General features: G+C 33.0%; 2 protein-coding genes across 10 annotated transcripts; both read right to left on the bottom strand.

Moving 5' to 3' along the window:
- Positions 1–617: 617 nt before the first annotated feature.
- Positions 618–6,906, bottom strand: LOC123909835 (lysine-specific demethylase JMJ25-like). Of its 5 annotated transcripts, none has more exons than XM_045960757.1 (14): positions 6,717–6,906; positions 6,535–6,582; positions 4,956–5,491; positions 4,722–4,834; positions 4,505–4,604; positions 4,251–4,383; positions 4,102–4,165; positions 3,324–4,020; positions 2,563–2,892; positions 1,623–2,033; positions 1,473–1,545; positions 1,301–1,386; positions 1,088–1,207; positions 618–960 (listed from the first exon to the last, which is right to left on the bottom strand). In XM_045960757.1, exons 3-14 carry the CDS (start codon positions 5,484–5,486, stop codon positions 889–891), a joined length of 2,730 nt encoding a protein of 909 aa, XP_045816713.1. In that variant the 5' UTR covers positions 5,487–5,491; positions 6,535–6,582; positions 6,717–6,906; the 3' UTR covers positions 618–888. The 5 variants fall into 5 exon arrangements, with proteins under 5 accessions (XP_045816713.1, XP_045816711.1, XP_045816712.1 ...); XM_045960755.1 differs by having other exon boundaries at positions 4,722–4,837; positions 6,717–6,904; XM_045960756.1 differs by having other exon boundaries at positions 6,535–6,751.
- A 1,285-nt stretch (positions 6,907–8,191) lies between these two features.
- LOC123909907 (calcium permeable stress-gated cation channel 1-like) lies at positions 8,192–15,285 on the bottom strand. Of its 5 annotated transcripts, XM_045960843.1 has the most exons (13): positions 15,141–15,285; positions 14,843–15,030; positions 13,979–14,326; positions 13,730–13,885; positions 13,114–13,249; positions 12,277–12,378; positions 11,877–11,993; positions 11,710–11,790; positions 10,802–11,142; positions 10,463–10,708; positions 9,767–10,091; positions 9,416–9,649; positions 8,192–8,843 (listed from the first exon to the last, which is right to left on the bottom strand). In XM_045960843.1, exons 3-13 carry the CDS (start codon positions 14,290–14,292, stop codon positions 8,571–8,573), a joined length of 2,325 nt encoding a protein of 774 aa, XP_045816799.1. In that variant the 5' UTR covers positions 14,293–14,326; positions 14,843–15,030; positions 15,141–15,285; the 3' UTR covers positions 8,192–8,570. The 5 variants fall into 5 exon arrangements, with proteins under 5 accessions (XP_045816799.1, XP_045816800.1, XP_045816796.1 ...); XM_045960844.1 differs by lacking the exon at positions 14,843–15,030 and having other exon boundaries at positions 15,141–15,273; XM_045960840.1 differs by having other exon boundaries at positions 9,416–10,091; positions 15,141–15,270.
- Positions 15,286–18,074: the final 2,789 nt, after the last annotated feature.

Below are 18,074 nucleotides of genomic sequence, written 5' to 3'. Positions count from 1 at the left end.
TAATGAGTAGTTTTTTGGGATGAATCTCCATTTGAACTTATGTTCATAACATTGTTGTTTCTATTGAGAGGTTGGACAAAGTAAAGTGTCCGTGCAATGAAAGTTACTGAAGATATCGGCTCATGAATGGTGGTGCATTATTATGAGTCTTATATCAGAGAATCTCACCTAATAAGTGAAGTTTATATGTTTTGGTGACTCGCGATTTTAATTAATTAGTCTCTTTTTTTCCTGTTAAATCTATACACACACCAAAGTAAGCATTATAAACTTAGGGTTCTCTTGCCTAATAAACTCAGGGTTCTCTTCTTGACTTATGCTGATAGCAAGCTGTCCATGGTGATGGTTTAGAAAGAGGTAGTGGTGGTGTTGACGTTGCTGCTGCGAGTGGACTTCATTTCATCAAAAGCTAACCTTATGGAATCAGTTACCGGAAAGATCAACCAAAGAAGCGAGGGACTCGAAAATGACCTTTAAACAAATATTTCTCAATATTGATCAAACACCACACAAGACTACATACTTTAAATTTCAAAACACAGTCACTCGGAATTCTTTCATAAGCTATATCTTCGCTCTTGTATCCTTCTAAATAACAACAAAACAAGGACACTGTCTAATGTCTAATATAACGCATGTATTTTCTTTTGGCATGAATACCATAATTATTCAGTAGTATTTCTATTGAAAATTTCTCAGTTTATTACTTTTTTTAAACAAAAAAAGTAATAAACACAGACTTTGTGAAATTGTCTAAAATGTAACTCTATTTCGAGTGTCATTAAACCCTCCAAATGAACATTCCATATTAAAAAAATTCTATCTAGACATACACTCCCACCAACCAGGGAAAAATGAAGTAGCTTTCTTCAAGCAGCATTCAGCCAGTCAAGAACAACCGAGTAAAGCTTTTAGCTCTTTGACAGCTTGATCAACGGCATAGACTATCATCTTCTTTATCTGTTCCATCATAGATAAAAGGCAAAGTCAATAATTCATCACATCTAGAAAAAGAAAGTATCACATTCTCTCAATTAACTAATTTTTAAATGTCGTCATAAGGAATTATTATTTAGAAGCATGTCACCTCAAGTTTATCTTCTCTAACTTTGTGGTTCTTGGGAAGCTGGCGGAATTCTTCAGTTAAGCGAAGGCACTCACGGACATTTTCTGGGGACACAAAGTCTACAGCAACTTTTGTGCATGACTATGCAAGATTCGACATATGATGATTAGGACAACAAATACAATCAAATTATTTGAAAGGAAAGAATCAAATATTTGTTAAGAGATATCATACCTTGAGATTCCTGACTTGATGTGGGCATCCAGCAGGAATAAATACTGCCTCTCCAAGTTTTTGCTCAAAAGTCCACGGTTCTACACCTAAAAGTGGAGATTCGCGTTGATAAGTAATAACTAATAATTGCAGGAACTAAAGCAAGCAATTATGTGCAATTCTATGGACTAACCAAACTCCTCCTTCAACTTCTTCTTGTGCTCCAAAGTCAAATAAAAACATTGGTCATGAATTGGATGTACAACCTAGCCAACAAAGAATTTGATTTGAGAATCAAGCATTAAAAATAGGAATAAAACAGAAATATAAATCATTATAATACCTGTTCAACCGGTGAACAATAAGTATGCCTGAATTCATTCGAGTGTTTTCGAAGATATGCTCCTAACTTTTCAGTATCCTCTCTCCGAAATATGTCCCACAAGGCACTACTTGTTACCATTGTTTCATTTTCTGTACAAATAGCAGGAAAAGTGTCCTCAGACACGTCATTTTGAAAGATATCCCCACTGATTACAATAGGATGGTTATCCATATCTTTGCATTCTAATACTTCCTTATTTTCTATACATTCTCGGTCGTCGCAAGGTCGACCATTTAGGCATACAGCAGCATAGTCTGGAGCACAGTGTTCTCTCTCATCTTGTGCCTTGTGTGCTTCTTTCAGTTTGGAAATAGTAGTGTGTTGCTCATCAGTTAATGATACCTCTGCTGTATGGGTCAAAATGTTCACCTATGACAATTATTAAACTAGTAATTAGAATAAAAATGAAATATACTTCCATTTGAAATTTAACACAACATAAATAAAGTTTCTAAGCAACATATACACCTCAAATGCACATCACATGAGCATTTTCTCTAATTCAAGAAAAAACATGTTCAATATCCAGAATCCCCCTCTAGTTTTATTTTGAGCAATAGAAGTTCATACTATTCTCTGAGAACAAAATTTTATGCTGACACATTACAAAGGTCCAAGTATATAATGGTATCCTTTTAGACAAGTCATGTGGAATATAAAGGTATAGTTTCTACATCTAAAGGAATGCTCAATCTCTATGAACAAGCAATTACAAAAACTAATAATGAAATGAAGCATGTGCCTGATGCATTGATAACTAAGTTTTTCAATCCGAGATGTAGTCATGCAGGTACGCAGAGAAATAAGGATGAATAGATATATGCAGAAAATATTCAATAAGGATGGGCTGAGACTACTTAAGCAACCAAATTACAGCTCAGTGATGCTTGAACCATACCGCATCTGACATATCGCAGTGAAGCTTTGTTACAGAGTCCCCCCTACCAAGTTCTTCTGTAATCCCATAAGCAATATATGTTTTTGGACCCATATCAGGTTTTAGGACATGGGCTGGCAACTTTACAGCCAGGTTAAGTATTCCAGCTCGAGGATCAGTGTACTGTTGAAATGGCAAGAAACGAATAAATTCATCACAATGACGGGGCAAAAGATCTTCAAATTTATCAGAAGGGGGCCAGTCTTTTAGCTTGAGCATCTCTGGCCAGAGATTTTCATATGTTCTTCCCTCTATATAACCTTTAAAGAACTGACGAGTATTAATTGCAACCTGCAAAGGTTTAGAAGGGTCAACTTAATGTTGGTAAGAATTCTGGCATGCTGCAGAAAATACAAACTAAATATATTACACTAAAGATTTAAGAAGATGGAATACAAAGATGGCAGTGGAAGCTCCACAATATGTAGACTCTGACTTAATACAGATAAAGATCTGGAAGGCAGCGCATATAAATATAATACAATGGAGTATCATAATCAATAAACTCAATACTATATGTCCTATACATACACAACTACGATTTAAATACTAAGGAGAAATTACAGCATTAAAGCACTTTTATGGTATCTTGATTGAAAAACTGGAAATTCACACAGTCCAGAATCGCAGAGGGATTTAAGAAGAAAACACTACAGATTTAGACATAAATAAATGCTCTAATTTGACCAAATTTTCAAACTGTGTAATAAAGGGGGCCAAACCTCACAGTTAGCCATGCAATCAATGGCCTTCACTTCTGACATTTTTGAACTGATATCTGAAGCCACATTATCACACAATGCTCGCCACATGACCATTGGCTCCCAGCTCAGACCTGTCCCCTGTTTTAGAACATCACGAACTATAATTGGTTCACCATTAGTCCAATGTTTTTGGAAGAGCAACATCCTTTCTCTTAAAATGTCTCTTGACTCTGAACAGTATATGTTACTCTCATTTGTGCCTCCTGTAAAGGATTCCTTTCTCATAGAGTTGTAGCTGGATCCAGCTTCTTCCTGCTGAAAAGTTTGTTGTTCAACTTCCCAAATTTTCAGCATATCGTGAGCTTTTCCTTCCAAGTCAGACATCCACCCATGGGGGAGGATGCGCCTCAGCTCCAACACAGAACTACCACAACCCCCCATCTCCTTTGGGACACAACTAACACTTCCATCACTCTTGGCATTCCACTTGGTAGATACTTCAAGATTACCATCTGAAATCTCTAAATCACAAGACACTGGTAGAGGGTCACCACCATGCATATAATCATAGCCCCTATTCACATATTGGAACTTCATCTCAGCCCGGGGAGTAATGCTTCCATCGCGTATTTCTTGGCAACATTGAAGGCAAAGCTCGTAGGAACAGTTGGGGCAGCTCCGATGAAGGTCAATAATTGAAGTAGCACAATAATCACTGCTCCAATATCAAAAGATTAAAATATATAGTAGAACACAGAGAGAATCATGCCATTATCTCAAGTAAAAGGACACTTACCAATAGACTCGTTCATTATCTCCACAAAGATTTTGCGGTATCTCAATCTCAGAAGAAGATTTTCCTAGCAGAAGAGTTAATTACTGTTGACTTCCTCAATGCAATAACAAAAAAAAAAAAACAAAAATATAGGTGCGGCAGATTAATACCTAGAATTTTAGCTTCAATGTCTTCCTCTTGACTTTGTTCTTGACAAATTTGTTTCAGATATGGAAGGAGTAAGTTGATCATGTAATGCAGATACTGAGCTTTTTCGTAATTGGTGATATCCATTGTAGATGTCTGAAAGTAGATATAAAAAGGATTTGAAGAAGAGATACCAATATGGATATAATTCTAATTTATAACATTTTTGTTTCATCACAGAAATTCATTTAGGAGTAGATAACAGAGTAAAGCAAACCTTAATTGTTCCTTTCGAGCGCAGGCAAACATTGCAATTGCAATTTTTAAGGCAAAATGGGCAGCTTTCAGTAACTTCTTCTATAGACATATCAGGGTACCTGCATTGGAAAATTAGGAAAAGCTCTATTTTGTAATAGCTTATTATAAACCACAAAAGTCAAAAACAGACAAAAAACCCTTTGCGGAATTGACTAATTAGATGTAAATTGGCATACCACTGATTGATGCATCGCATACAGTACATTTTTGAACATTTAGTACAAGGCACAAAAGATGTTCTTTCCTTTTTCATGCACTGATGACATTTACGAGTATTTTGTTGAACACCCTGCTGAGACAATTAGTTAAGCATCATTAAGCATGATACAATATTTCACCAATTAAAAACAAATGCCATAAAGATTTAAATTTTTGAAATGTAGGAATTAGGCAGTGAGATAGATAGTCACCGTTGTGTTATCAATTCTACCAGCTCTGCTCCTGTTCTTTGTCTTAAGAAGAAAAAACATTTCTTCATCTTGCTCAAACTCGTCCATCAATAAATCATCTTCAAGTTCCCATTTCTTGTTTTTGACAGCATGCTTTTTTGGCTCAATTCCTTTCTTAGATGGGAGATTGAGTGTCTCCTTTAAACATTCCATCACGTCTTTTTCCCCTTCTGCATTTGTATCGGTATGATGTGTATGATATTCTTGAAATCTTCTCTTATATGAAATTCCAAAATCTTTTGAGCATCTTGGGATTTTGTCCGGCTTAATGTTAGCATCCTGCTTTAACTGTTCTTCTTGTGCAACTGCAGCCTCCTTCAAACATTCCATAATATTTTGTTCCCCTTCTGGTTCTTGTTCTGGTTTCTCATTACCACCACACTCTTCAGCCTTTCTCTTTGAATTTCCAAAAGCTTTTGAGCATCCCGAAAACTTCAAATTATCCTCGGGATGTTGATTTGACTGTTCTTGTCTAGGAACTACTACTTCCATTCTTACTGCAGAATCAACAAGGAAATACACTCAAATAATTACAAAATATCCCAAAAAACATAACATATTCCATATAACTCTCAATAAAACACTGACATGCAGGTGTTCAGAATAGCTTGATTCAAAAACCATAAATTATTGAGCAAACTATAGACCAGCAAAATGTAGACTCAGCAATATATTCTCTACAAGAGCACAATATAACTATAGACCAGCAAAATTGATAACCAATCAAGAAAAACAAAAAAGGGGTGTTAAGCTAACAAATTTAGACTAATTAAACAAATACCATGTAAACCCGCATCAATATCACAGATTCATAATCAAGTAATTGGGCTCAAGTAGTCAATGTGTTTCAGTTAAGACGTATCGTCCAGGATAACCCCAGTTCTAATCCTGATTGAAACAATCCTTGACCAGACTTTACCAAACTCCGGATCTACGAAGCAGGGACACTCCACGGATTAGGCGTGTCCCAGTGTCCGACATGCGTGGGTACTGACACGACACCGACACTTATAATTCCATTGAATTGTGTCGTTTTCTCAAATTATTATCGGTGTCAACGTGTCAGTGTATGTGTAGTGTCTGTGCCCTTGCTTCATAGCTCCGGATTAACAGGGCCTCTTTCTCTCGGGAACAGGATGGTTTAAGACCCAACAAAAAGTATCACAAATTCATGATTCATCAATTTAACATGATTTTGGAGAAAAACACATTTTCCTTTGTAAACATATACACAATAAAATCAACAGCATTATAAATTTCACCAATAGTTTTTAAAATCAAAACCCAAACCAAGATGATAATAGGTCATTGCTCAACTCTCTACTAACAAATAAAAATTTGTCATCCAAAAAAAAATAAAATCGAACAACAATGTTGACTCAAGTCAACCCAATGGAACAAGTCGATAATAAAAAACGATGAAAATGAAAATGGAGTTGAAATCGCATATAAAGCACCGAACGAAATCGAGATTAACGGCGTTTGAACGAGGTTTAAGAATTGTGGTGATGAAAACGAATAAGAATGAAGTGAAACTGACCTGATCATGGAAAAAAAAACTGAGCGCGAGATTCTGCTGATGATGATGCTGTTGAATGAATGAATGGCGTTAGATTATAATTAAATATATCTGGAATCTGAATGAATAATAATAAAGTGAAAATAGAGAGAGAGAGAGAGAGAGAGAGAGAGAGAGAGAGAGAGAGGGAGTGGAGAGATTACGATGATAATCAGAAAACCATGAATGAGAAAAACACGTTGCAGATACTCAGCACACAGTTTGTTGAAATTTGTTTTTTTTTTTTTTTTTGGTAAAGCAGTTTGTTGAAATTTAATTTAGCGAATTCAGCTTCTAATGCGTTTTTTCCATTTCCTCAGCCAATAATATTTTAGTTTAGGGAAAAAGGAATATGCACTACATTGTCGACCTTTTCCGTTATATCATCTCACTTAATTTCACTTTATTTATATAATATGAAAGATTTAATTATTTTAATTGGTTGTCCGTGTAAAATTAAATTACACTAACGGCGCATGTTCATTAAACTCTTTATTATATTGGTCAATACAAATTTATTTTTCTGGAAATTTTTTATTTTTTTTGATAAAATATTTGTTAGTACTTAGTACTTGTATTTTGAGTCACTATTTTACAAGTACACTATGTTTCAAGTCATTATTTTTAATCTTAAAAAGAATAGTATATCCGAGAACTTAAAAAGAAACGTAGAAAGTATTAAGAAAAATGTTAAACGATTTAGGCAAGTATTTGTTAAACATATTAATTTTATTTTTTATTTTATTTTTTAGTATATTTAAAAAGGTGCCTCATGATATATATATTTATATAAAAGTGTGACTTCAACTCTCAACTTTTTTTTTTGTCGCGCCACCTCTTAATCTTTCACTAGAGTTGATGAATCATGCTAATATTTGGGTGGATTGTAGCTTTATTTAATAAAAAATAAAAAAAAACTTAGAGAACCATGAATTTTTGGATAGCCTTTGTGCAAGGCATTCAATTATATTTTACTTTAAGTAAATCCAATTATCTATTTGGTCAAAAACTAATGAGAGTTATGTAGATTATTTTTTTATTATCATTAAATTTTTTAACGAAACTTTTTTGCAATCTTTTTCTTTAGTCAAAATATTTAAATTTTATAAATAATATTATCTATACAATTGTCACAAAATATTTTAAAAAATACTAGTAATATCAACATTGTGAGTTGATATAGGTTTTACAGGCAATTGTACACATAGTATCTTAAATTAAAAACAAAAAATAATATTTCATTTTAAGACAAAATAATACTCCATTTTAAGACAAAATTAACGGTTTTATGAAATTTTATTGAATACCGTATTAAATACTCAAGAGATTTTCCACGAAATATTACATCATGTTACTTGTGTCAAAATACTCACACAACTGAGTACAAGTATTATTATTTTTTTTTTTTTGGTGCTATGAGTACAAGTATTATTAGTTGTGCATCATACACAAGTAGTGATTTATATTATAACGAATACTCGAGAGGTTTTCCACAAAATATTTTCAGTTGTGTGAGTATTTTGACCCAAGTAACATGCTGTAATATTTCGTGGAAAACCTCTTGAGTATGTTACAAATTTGTGCAAAATACTCTCTTTTTTTTTCAGATAAACAGCTGGATCTCAAAGGAATCAGAAGGTAAAAAAGAGAAAAATTATACACACAACCTAGAATCATAATCAATTTTTGTATAATTTACACAGTATCCCGATGTGTAATGTTATGCAAATCTCTAAATGCTAGGCGATACAAACTAGAAAAAACATGCTCATCTACTAAGAGAACAAACTCACTACTAACAAAATCTAAAACATATGAAAGAATCTCTGCCTTACAGTCTCTACAAGTTGTGGTATATTTCATCTGCTGACCAGAAAGTCCAAAACGCTTTTGCACAAGAAGACAGCCCAACTTTCTCAGCTTGAATGCTACACCCACATGTCCATTGATGCAACTCGATATATAATATACGCACACTCACATTCTAGTTTGACATCATTTCTTGGTCCATGGATGATCTATGACTCTGGATCATTTTTAATGCCACCAGACATAGATGGAGATGATGCACCACTAATTCTGCTGGGCAATGGTGTATTCCTTCGTGAATGGCGTTTTGTAGGAACAGTAGCACTCTCGGTTTCCCACTTTAGACTCGTTGCATCTTCTTCATCATCATCATCTTCAAGGCTAGCCTTAAAAACTGGATGAACATAAGCATACTGAAGGTAACCTTTTATGTTTAGGTTTGGTTCTGTAGCTCGTTCTAATGTATCTTTCATCATTGCTTCCTGTATACAAATTTACAAAAGCAACATAAAAATTCCATGACAGAGGAAAAGTGAGTTGCAAATTTGGGCAGCAAGAAAATTTGATTGAGGTCAACAATATAGTCAGGTCAGCAATAATGTGCTCTGCAACAAGCTTACAAAAGAGGAGTGTTTTATGCATGTTCAAACCGATTAGTTAAGAGCGTGTTTCTGGATAGGTGCATAATCACAGTTGACACCAAAAAAGGATTGCACAGAAACAGTGCAACTTCTATATGGAGAGTAAATTTGATTTTAGTAGATTTGTTTACCGAAGTAAACACACTCTTAAAGCCGGTGCATCCTATTGCCAATGAATTAAAAAACAATAAAGCTGTGTATTTCAAATTTTCAAGCATAAGAGTTAGTTGTGTTTCTACACTTATGTGTACAGAAGCAAATTCTAACCATATAAATGGTGATAGCTCCCTGATTTTAGGGATATCTAAAACAAGCAAATAATAATTGAAAAAACAAACTCCATCAGTCATCACCATCAATGAATACAACTACTTCAAAGTTCAAACAACCATCCAAATGACTCATTGACATACCTGTAAGGGAAATTTAACAAATGCAGATTCAAAACGGCCTTTGCAGTATCTAAAGAACCATATCGTCAGTATCGGGAGCACAATGAGAAATGGAGTTGATGAAGCAGCCTTTTTGGTGGTCAGGAGTCCCATCAGAACTATCTGTGAGACTATCAGTGCAATGATGATACGGAAATGGACATCAGGCCAGAATGCTGCGCCACTCTCATACTGTTGATTATAAACGTTGATTATCTGCAATTGGAAGTTATGAGTCTTCATCTTGTATATGGCAACATAAATAGGGGGGACACAAATTATACAATCATACTTGACCATGACATGCACAACATAATTCAAGCATCTCATTACCTGATGGCGGAACACAACATAGGCCAACCCAAAGAAAATTATTATGAAAGGAAGAACAGTAGGTGTCACTGCAGCATAGACAAGACCCAGCAAAAAGTACAATTGTATACGAGGTTCTCCAGTGTTGAAACCAATACTCCCAGGATCCATGGCCTCTTCCCTGTCCTTTTCAGTCTTAACCAAGAAGAAATTCTTCAAGTGATATATGATAAGTGGTTTCAACATTAAAACCTCAGCAGCTATACCGGACCATCCATCAACCATTATATAGGTGATGAAGAAACTTGCTTTTAAAGGAATTGCAGTGCCAATTGTTATGGGATATCTGAGAACAATATATAAAGAATTCTTAATCAGTTAATCATACTTAAGAGTATAAATAAGAAGGATGCTTGTAGCAAAGTGTCCACCAATTTAACTGTTAAAAAAAACTAACATTGTGGTTCTTAAATAGCTAAAAAGCATAACCAGTAGTGGTAAAAAAAATTCCCTTGTGTATATGATTTACCTAATCTAAAATAAGTTGACCACAGATAAAATAAACATTACCAAAAAGTTTCATATCCATGCAAACTTTTTAGTGCAGCAGAACAGAGAAGCACCCCAAACACAAGAAATATAATGCAAATTAAAAATATAAATAATTTTCAAACGAAAAAGAAAGAAGAAGCTTCTATCTTAAATTGAATGACTTACTGATTGGCTGGTTGGTGAATGAAAGAGTCAAGCTGTTGAAATGCTGACCCAGTAAGTATATTCCCAAGAAATATATTCACAAAGCTGAAAAGATAATATCTAGAAGCCGATCTTCTCTCAAGAGATGATATAGATCCAAAGCCTTCGAATTTTGACATGATCATCAATATTGTTGGCAAAAAGATAAGAAACAGCTTCAACGCAATACCGGGTAGAAAACCTTGAATGAATGACTTAATGATAGGGCTGCACAATGAAGTTAAGTCAAATAAATAAAATCCAGTGATGAAAGTGGATAGAATCATATCTCCAGATATCCAACTTTGAAATTAGACTTACATACTAACAAGCGGCTTCAGCCATGGTGCTGCTTTCTGGATTCCATCAAGACTCGCAAGACCTTGTACTATTGCAATGGGAATCATGAAAAAGAAAGTGAGAAAAAAGAATGCAACAGCTATGATCAACCTTCTGACAGATAGGGAAACATATGGAATTGCCAAGTTTGGCCAATAGACGTCCCGTGGCTCTGGAGCCCACTCAGTCAACCAAATTGTTGGATTTCTGGTTTGTTGGGTTTGAGCACAAACTGCAGCACCCCATCGACTTTTAAAAGAAACAAATGCAGCAGGCATGGTAGACTTGGGATCATTAGTGACCTTATCCCTCTCCAAAGATATCTGCAAAAGGTGATAAACTTGAATCACAGTAAGTATCATGATAATTTTTTAGGACAGCACAGTTATGATTATGAAACCACAATAAAGCCCAAAGTTCCTGCAGATATTATCCAATTTAAAATTTTATTATGGTAAACAAGTTCTTTCACAATCTCTCAGATTCTTCCAAATTTCATTTGCACATAGTTCAGGTGATCCATCAGAAAACTATTTATTGGATTAAGAGTTGAAGGAAAGAAAGCAGTCAAAAAGCAGCTACATGATGAGGACATAACTCATCAAAAGCAAAATAATATTAATGCACATATTATAGAGAGAGATTAATTAATGTTTGTCATATCCTAGTCTGAGACATCAATTCTGCAAAATTAATATTCAACTCCCATGTTAGAATAATTTTGTAATTAGCATAAGTAACTTACATTACAAACAAAATTGCATGCACTTACCAAAAAAAAAAAATATATATATATATATATATATATATATATATATATATATATATATATATATATATTGTATGCAGTGCGTTGTGAAATTTATAACAGAAAAAAAAATGGTACTTACTTCTTTTGACAGCTTGTCAATTTCAGTGGTGTAATAATCAATAGCATCTACCTTCTTTCCATTGAGACCAAGGAAACCAGTCTGGAAAAATATAAAAGAAAGATTGTGTTAAATATGAATATCGTTATACCTACATTTGAATGCACAAGAGATTAAAACTTAAATACCTTTATTTCAGGTCTGTTTGAAGTTCTTTCAAGCTTATTTTGATAATAGACGAGCCAATTCTGCATCTTACTCTTCTTTTTAACCAATTTTGCTAATTGGTTTGCATTATAAACAACCTGCATAAGTGTCACAATAAAGATGCTGTCACACACACTATTTTTTCCCTTCACGAATAAATGGGAAAAATTAATCTGTTGTAATAGATCCAGTTAATAATCTACTCCATGTTTCATAAACATCACCTCAGAATCAATTTGACAAATAACAAGTCTAATATTGTAGTAAAAGATAAAACTTTTAAAGTATTTACCACCCAAAGATTCTTAATTTCAATATAAAATCATTGAGATGCTTAATGAACACAATATTCTGGTACTAGTGTATACAGTAGGAACCAACCTGGTGAGTGAGATAGCTATCCGGATGATTGACCAGAAAGAAGTGCTCCACAAGTTCACCAACAGATTCATCAGGATCAGGTGGAATGTTTCTAACGAGCACCTTCACAATAATATATTTTCTGTAAGCAAAATATGTATGAAGATACTGGCAGATTGGAGAGCTCTTCGGTATTAGAATTATGTTCGTTCCTGCCTTGTTTTATTTTATTTTTAAAAAAAAAATCCGTTAGTTCTTAAATATTTTCTTATATCTCTTTGAAATTTGAAATACTGCATAACAGTCATCACTCTATTGTTTAGCTTACTTCCTCACTGATATAAATAGCCGAGTTCTTATTATGATTTCCTGATTACTAGCAAATCCACACTGGTAATCTACATGTTGAGTAAAACATCAATTTAGTCCCTGATATCTTGATAGCAGGGACCAAATTGACGGGTTTTATATACTTTAAGGATTACTTATTATGTTTACATAATTTATGGGCTAAATTTAAGTGAAGGTGATAGTTTAGGGACTAAATTGACGGTCTATTCTCAACATATTCTAAATGTGGACAGTATACAATTGCAATCTACCTAGAAAAAATGACCAAGTACCATACTGCCTCTAAACCACTATGAATGGGTTGGTGGTCAGGGGATTTGGTAGTTTGCATATGAAGTTATAGGTTCAGCGTCATTGTTACCATTACACACCTAAAATAAAAAGGATACCACGTCTAACACAAGAAACATGAAATCAGAATTTGACGCTTTCTCTCAAGGCTGCCAAAAAAAGTTTAAAAAAAAGTAAAAATATACACTCCTTACTAAAAAATGAACAAAATATTACCGAAAATTGATCAGGACGACGTTTTTCTGCTGCAAGAAATTGCAATCTCATTGCAGCAACTTTTCCATACTCCTTCATCAAAACATAGCATGTCCAGAAGGTAATTGCATAAGCAACTACTATGTGTGACCAAAACCTGAGGTGGAGTGTAAAATATTTAATAAGTGTAAGATTTAGCAACAATTTCAGAAAAAACCAACACTTGAAAAAAATAGTTTGTATAATCAAATAATGACATGAATGAACCATAAAAGCAACTATACAACTATAATAAATGAGATGATAAAAAAATAAAAAATAAAAAATGATAATTGTATTGGAATGGAGAAGTGATGCTGCATTAACAATGTATTAAGGATACTGATAAGAAGAAAAAGTAACTAGGATATAATAGCAGTATCTTAAGAAAATATGTAAAACAATCAAGAATTTTTACAGTGAATAAAGGTTACACCTAGTTGAACACTAGACCTAAAGCCTCAACTTAGTTAATCCATATATAGTAGGTTAATAATGCATCTTGACATGCAGGTACTTTGGATTTGAAGATGATTTACTAAACAATATCAAGAAGCAGCAACAAAAATGTAATTGCACTGAATAGTAGTTTCCAAACCTTTCAGATCCACGCTGGACATTTGAAATTGAGAGCTTATCAATGTCACTGGAAGTTATGTTTTTTAACCCAGATTTTTCTAGCCCAGTGCTTGTCCAGTTGACAGGAACCAGGACCGCCCACGCAAGGAATGCTATAGGAACAAAGATTTTAAGTCTGGACAAAACAAAAACAAAACAAAAAAACATCAGGGACCATATATTCTCCATTTCTAATGTGGTATTCAATCAATGTCCATAATGACCATACCCTAACAAGTAAATCCTCAAGTAAACAACAGAATCCAGTCCAGCATGATCAATAAGCTCAGGCTCCGGCATTCTAAGTGCAGCTGGCATCCAATTCAAAAACCGAATATATGATCTCCAATCTAAATTGACAATCTTGCGCACAAACGCTCCTCCATGTACAGGATCCGTTCTTAAACCCTTTAGATACCATTTTGGGAAGTATACCCTATCATTTATAGGCTGAAGCCTCAAAATAGCAAATGCCACAAAGAAGATAAATGCACTCAAAATATTTATTCCAGCTGCAAGCGAAATATCTTCAAGTGTAGCCATCTTTTTTTTCTTCTAGTCTTAAACACTCGTCTTCCTGTAAAACAATTAAAGCAATTGAATAAATAGAGAATCATAGATTAACACACAACTAATTTGAACAAAACTCTTGGTGAAATATAATAAATTTTGAACTAATTTTAGTGTAGCTAGTGGCTAGAAATTCACAATTCCGGATTCAAATACCGACCCCTGCATATATAATGTCATGTCCCTACCAACTGAGCTATCCTCGGACCGGACAATCTCGTGTATACTTTAATAACCATAAGCATAACATTTTTTCATCAGATATGGTTTATAATTATAACTAATTACTCATATGTGTTTAAAATCTGTTATCAATTTATGTTCTACCCTAAAATTTATTTCGGTTGAGTTACAACAGAGCCAGAAATAGAAAGTCCAATTTTACATTGTAGAAATATAAATTCATTAACTTTAAAAATTTGATATCAATTATTAGCGTATGTAATTCAATTCTGAAGAGTAATAAGACGAGACAAAACAATAAAGAAATTAAGAGAGAAAAATAAATAAAAAAAGTTCATACACTTTGTAGTTGTCGCCAAAGATGAAACCCTCAAAGCGTGTTTAAATGAAGGAATTAGAGAGAGAATTAGGGATGAAGATCCAAAGTTGAATCAAAGGATATCTTGGAAACGTAAGAAAGCAAGAAGATTCCGACGGTGTTTTGCAGTGAAAGCACCGCCGTAGAGGTAACGGCAATTGGAGGTTTTCCTGTTGTACACACCAACTAATTACTAGTGGAAGATGATCGTTGAGATTAGGTTTGGTTGAAAGGAATGAATGACAGAGAAAAAGGGAAAAGAAACAGTGGAGACTCTTACTTGTTACGCTATTGCTATTGGTGTGATCGGTGAACAAACGGCTTCTTCATAAACACGAATCACGTCCTTTTAACCACTCACTACTAGTAGAAGCTTAGCTGCCATTATAAAAAGTGTGATGTGATTTTCTGTTACTACTATATATATATATATATATATATATATATATATATATATATATATATATATATATATATATATATATATATGAGTCAGGATCCGTTGACACCAACTAGTTTGACACCAAATGTTACACCTCTCAATAACGTTTTAACCGATATAAATTTTATAAAATCCACCGTTGGATTGAAAGTTTACATCATATAGATCATTTGTGTAAAATTTCAGACAAATCCAAAATCATTTGATATGCTATTGAGACACATAAAGATTAACGGCATTTAAAAAAATACAAAAACCGTTAATTTTGATGTATCTCAATAACATATCAAATGATTTTGGATTTATATGAAATTTTACACAAATGATCTATATGATGTAAACTTTCAATCCAACGGTGGATTTTATAAAATTTATATCGGTTAAAACGTTATTGAGAGGTGTAACATTTGGTGTCAAACTAGTTGGTGTCAACGGATCCTGACTCTATATATATATATATACCGTTAATTCTGATGTATCTCAATAACATATCAAATGATTTTGGATTTATTTGAAATTTTACACAAATGATCTATATGATGTAAACTTTCAATCCAACGGTGGATTTTATAAAATTTATATCGGTTAAAAGGTTATTGAGAGGTGTAACATTTGGTGTCAAACTAGTTGGTGTCAACGGATCCTGACTCTATATATATATATATATATTAAACAAACATAAAATGCTTATTGTCCCAAAAGACTAGTTAAAGATATAGTAAAAAATTACTGTAATAGTAATATTAATACTCCGTAATATACTATACTAATATTAATACTCCCAAAACAATTGTCAAACAAAAAAAAAAATACTCTCGAAACAGTCTCATAAGTGAAATTTAAATGATAGTTAACAGAAATATTATTGAGTGATCGAAGTTCGAACCTCGAATTCTACATCTCTCCACATTTAAATATGTGTGAATCTAGCCACTACTAGGCTACTTGACCGGGGGAAAAAATACTCCCAAAATAATATTAACTACGTATGTTTTAACTTAGCTTTCTTATATTGAATTTTTTTTTAACCAGTGTATGAGGAACACTAATTAACATTTTAGTCATGAACAAAACTTTAACATTTTTTTAACTTAGCTTTCTTATTTAATTTTAGTCTTTAATGAACAATATTTTGACATTATTTTTAAATATAATATGGACTTATAATATATATATATATATATATATATATATATATATATATATATATATATATATATCTTGAACATAAAAGAGTTATTTATTATATTGACATTGAAATGAACATAAATTGATCATTAAGAACTAAAAACATAAAAGAAAATTTTTAAATGAAAATGTGTTTTTTTTTTTATAATCGAAAAAGTGTTAAAAAAATATATTTATCTTTAAAAAAATATAATTATATTTCAGAATATATTATCACCTATGAAGAGATAAATATTATCACCTATAAACCTCAAATTATATTTCTGATTTTTAACACACTAACATTAAACTCAACTCAAGATTGAGTTTTGAAAGTGTGATCATATAATGGCTCGATAAGAATATGATAGTGTTAGAGATTTATAAATTCTTTGATTTAATTTTTTTTTTTTTGGTACATTATTTAAAATTCTTAAATATGCTTAAAAACACCAAATAGGAAGACTGAATAAAATAAGATGATAAATAAATATGGATAAGTGAGTAATTAGTGCCGTTTGTTAGCTGTATTGCATTGCATTGCATTGTTGTAAGAAACATTCAAGAAGATTGATCGGCAATAAGCATCGTCATTGTGGTGTGGTGTCCAAACAGTGTGTCGGCAAGGTGACACATGGCATATGGTAACGGCTATTTCTCAATTCTCATCATTGTTTTGTTTGCAGTCATTTTAAAGAGTTTGTAGTCACGCGCTGAGATGGCAAGTGAAGAATCGGGTTCGACGAACAGAAAGAAGTGTGAGCGACAAAAGCGACGCCTATCCCGTGTGTATAATGCGTTTCTTTCGTGTGAGTATACTTTCTCTGATTTTTAATACTTCCTCCATCTCATTTTACAAGATTTTATTTAACAAAATATATTATTCATATGTCTCATTTCACGAGTATTTTTAAAATATTAAATTTTTATAATTTTTATTAATACATAATTAAAAATATTCGTAATCAAAATTATGTATTGGTGTGCGTGCACTGGTCAATTAGTCTTTATATTTATGGACAGAGAGAGACATTATTTTTTAGTTTCATTGAAAATCTGATGTATCTAGTCTAGTCATAATGGGGTGCGGCGGGGACGGATATTGTCCTCCCCAACCCCAAACTCAAACTCATAAAGTTCGGTTTCACTAAACTCATCCCAAATTCGAGCGGGGATAAAAAGTTTAACTCCAAACCCATGCCCAACGACGGGGATCGGATATCTCCAACGGGTTTCGAGTATTCCGGTTACGTCTCTTTCCACATGAACTTAGATTGTATTTTAGTATTTTTTTTTATTAAAAAAAAAAAGTTAATTGTCCAAAATTATTTTTTCTTACCAATATTTTTTTAAATAAAGAAAATGAATAGAGAAAATGGTTTGTTTAATAGTCAAATTAAAAATAAAAAATAAACTTATTAATGTAATTTAAGATATTGTTTAAGCATTTCTAATTTAAAAGAGGTGAAATCTAATTTTTAGTATAAGCGGAGCAGGTTTGAGGACGGGTTCGGGGTGGGTATCAATGTACTCATTACCCGCCTCAACCCCATCTTTTGAAATCGGGGAAAACCAAAACTCGAACTTAAACTCACTCAACTCGGG

This window comes from Trifolium pratense, linkage group LG2 (assembly GCF_020283565.1).
Source record: "Trifolium pratense cultivar HEN17-A07 linkage group LG2, ARS_RC_1.1, whole genome shotgun sequence".
Taxonomy (NCBI): domain Eukaryota; kingdom Viridiplantae; phylum Streptophyta; class Magnoliopsida; order Fabales; family Fabaceae; genus Trifolium; species Trifolium pratense.
Note: the sequence above shows the minus strand (reverse complement) of the source record. Positions and strands in the feature narration are given on the sequence as shown.

Coding starts and splice junctions, on each gene's coding strand:
- LOC123909835 (XM_045960755.1), bottom strand. CDS start 5,486: ATGGAAGTAGTAGTTCCTAGACAAGAACAGTCAAATCAACATCCCGAG. Junction 4,384..4,504: donor GCTCGAAAGGAACAATTAAG/GTTTGCTTTACT, acceptor ATCTACTTTCAG/ACATCTACAATGGATATCAC. Junction 4,021..4,101: donor GATAATGAACGAGTCTATTG/GTAAGTGTCCTT, acceptor ATATTGGAGCAG/TGATTATTGTGCTACTTCAA.
- LOC123909907 (XM_045960840.1), bottom strand. CDS start 14,292: ATGGCTACACTTGAAGATATTTCGCTTGCAGCTGGAATAAATATTTTG. Junction 12,379..13,113: donor GTCGTCCTGATCAATTTTCG/GTAATATTTTGT, acceptor ATTATTGTGAAG/GTGCTCGTTAGAAACATTCC. Junction 11,791..11,876: donor CAAACAGACCTGAAATAAAG/GTATTTAAGTTT, acceptor ATATTTTTCCAG/ACTGGTTTCCTTGGTCTCAA.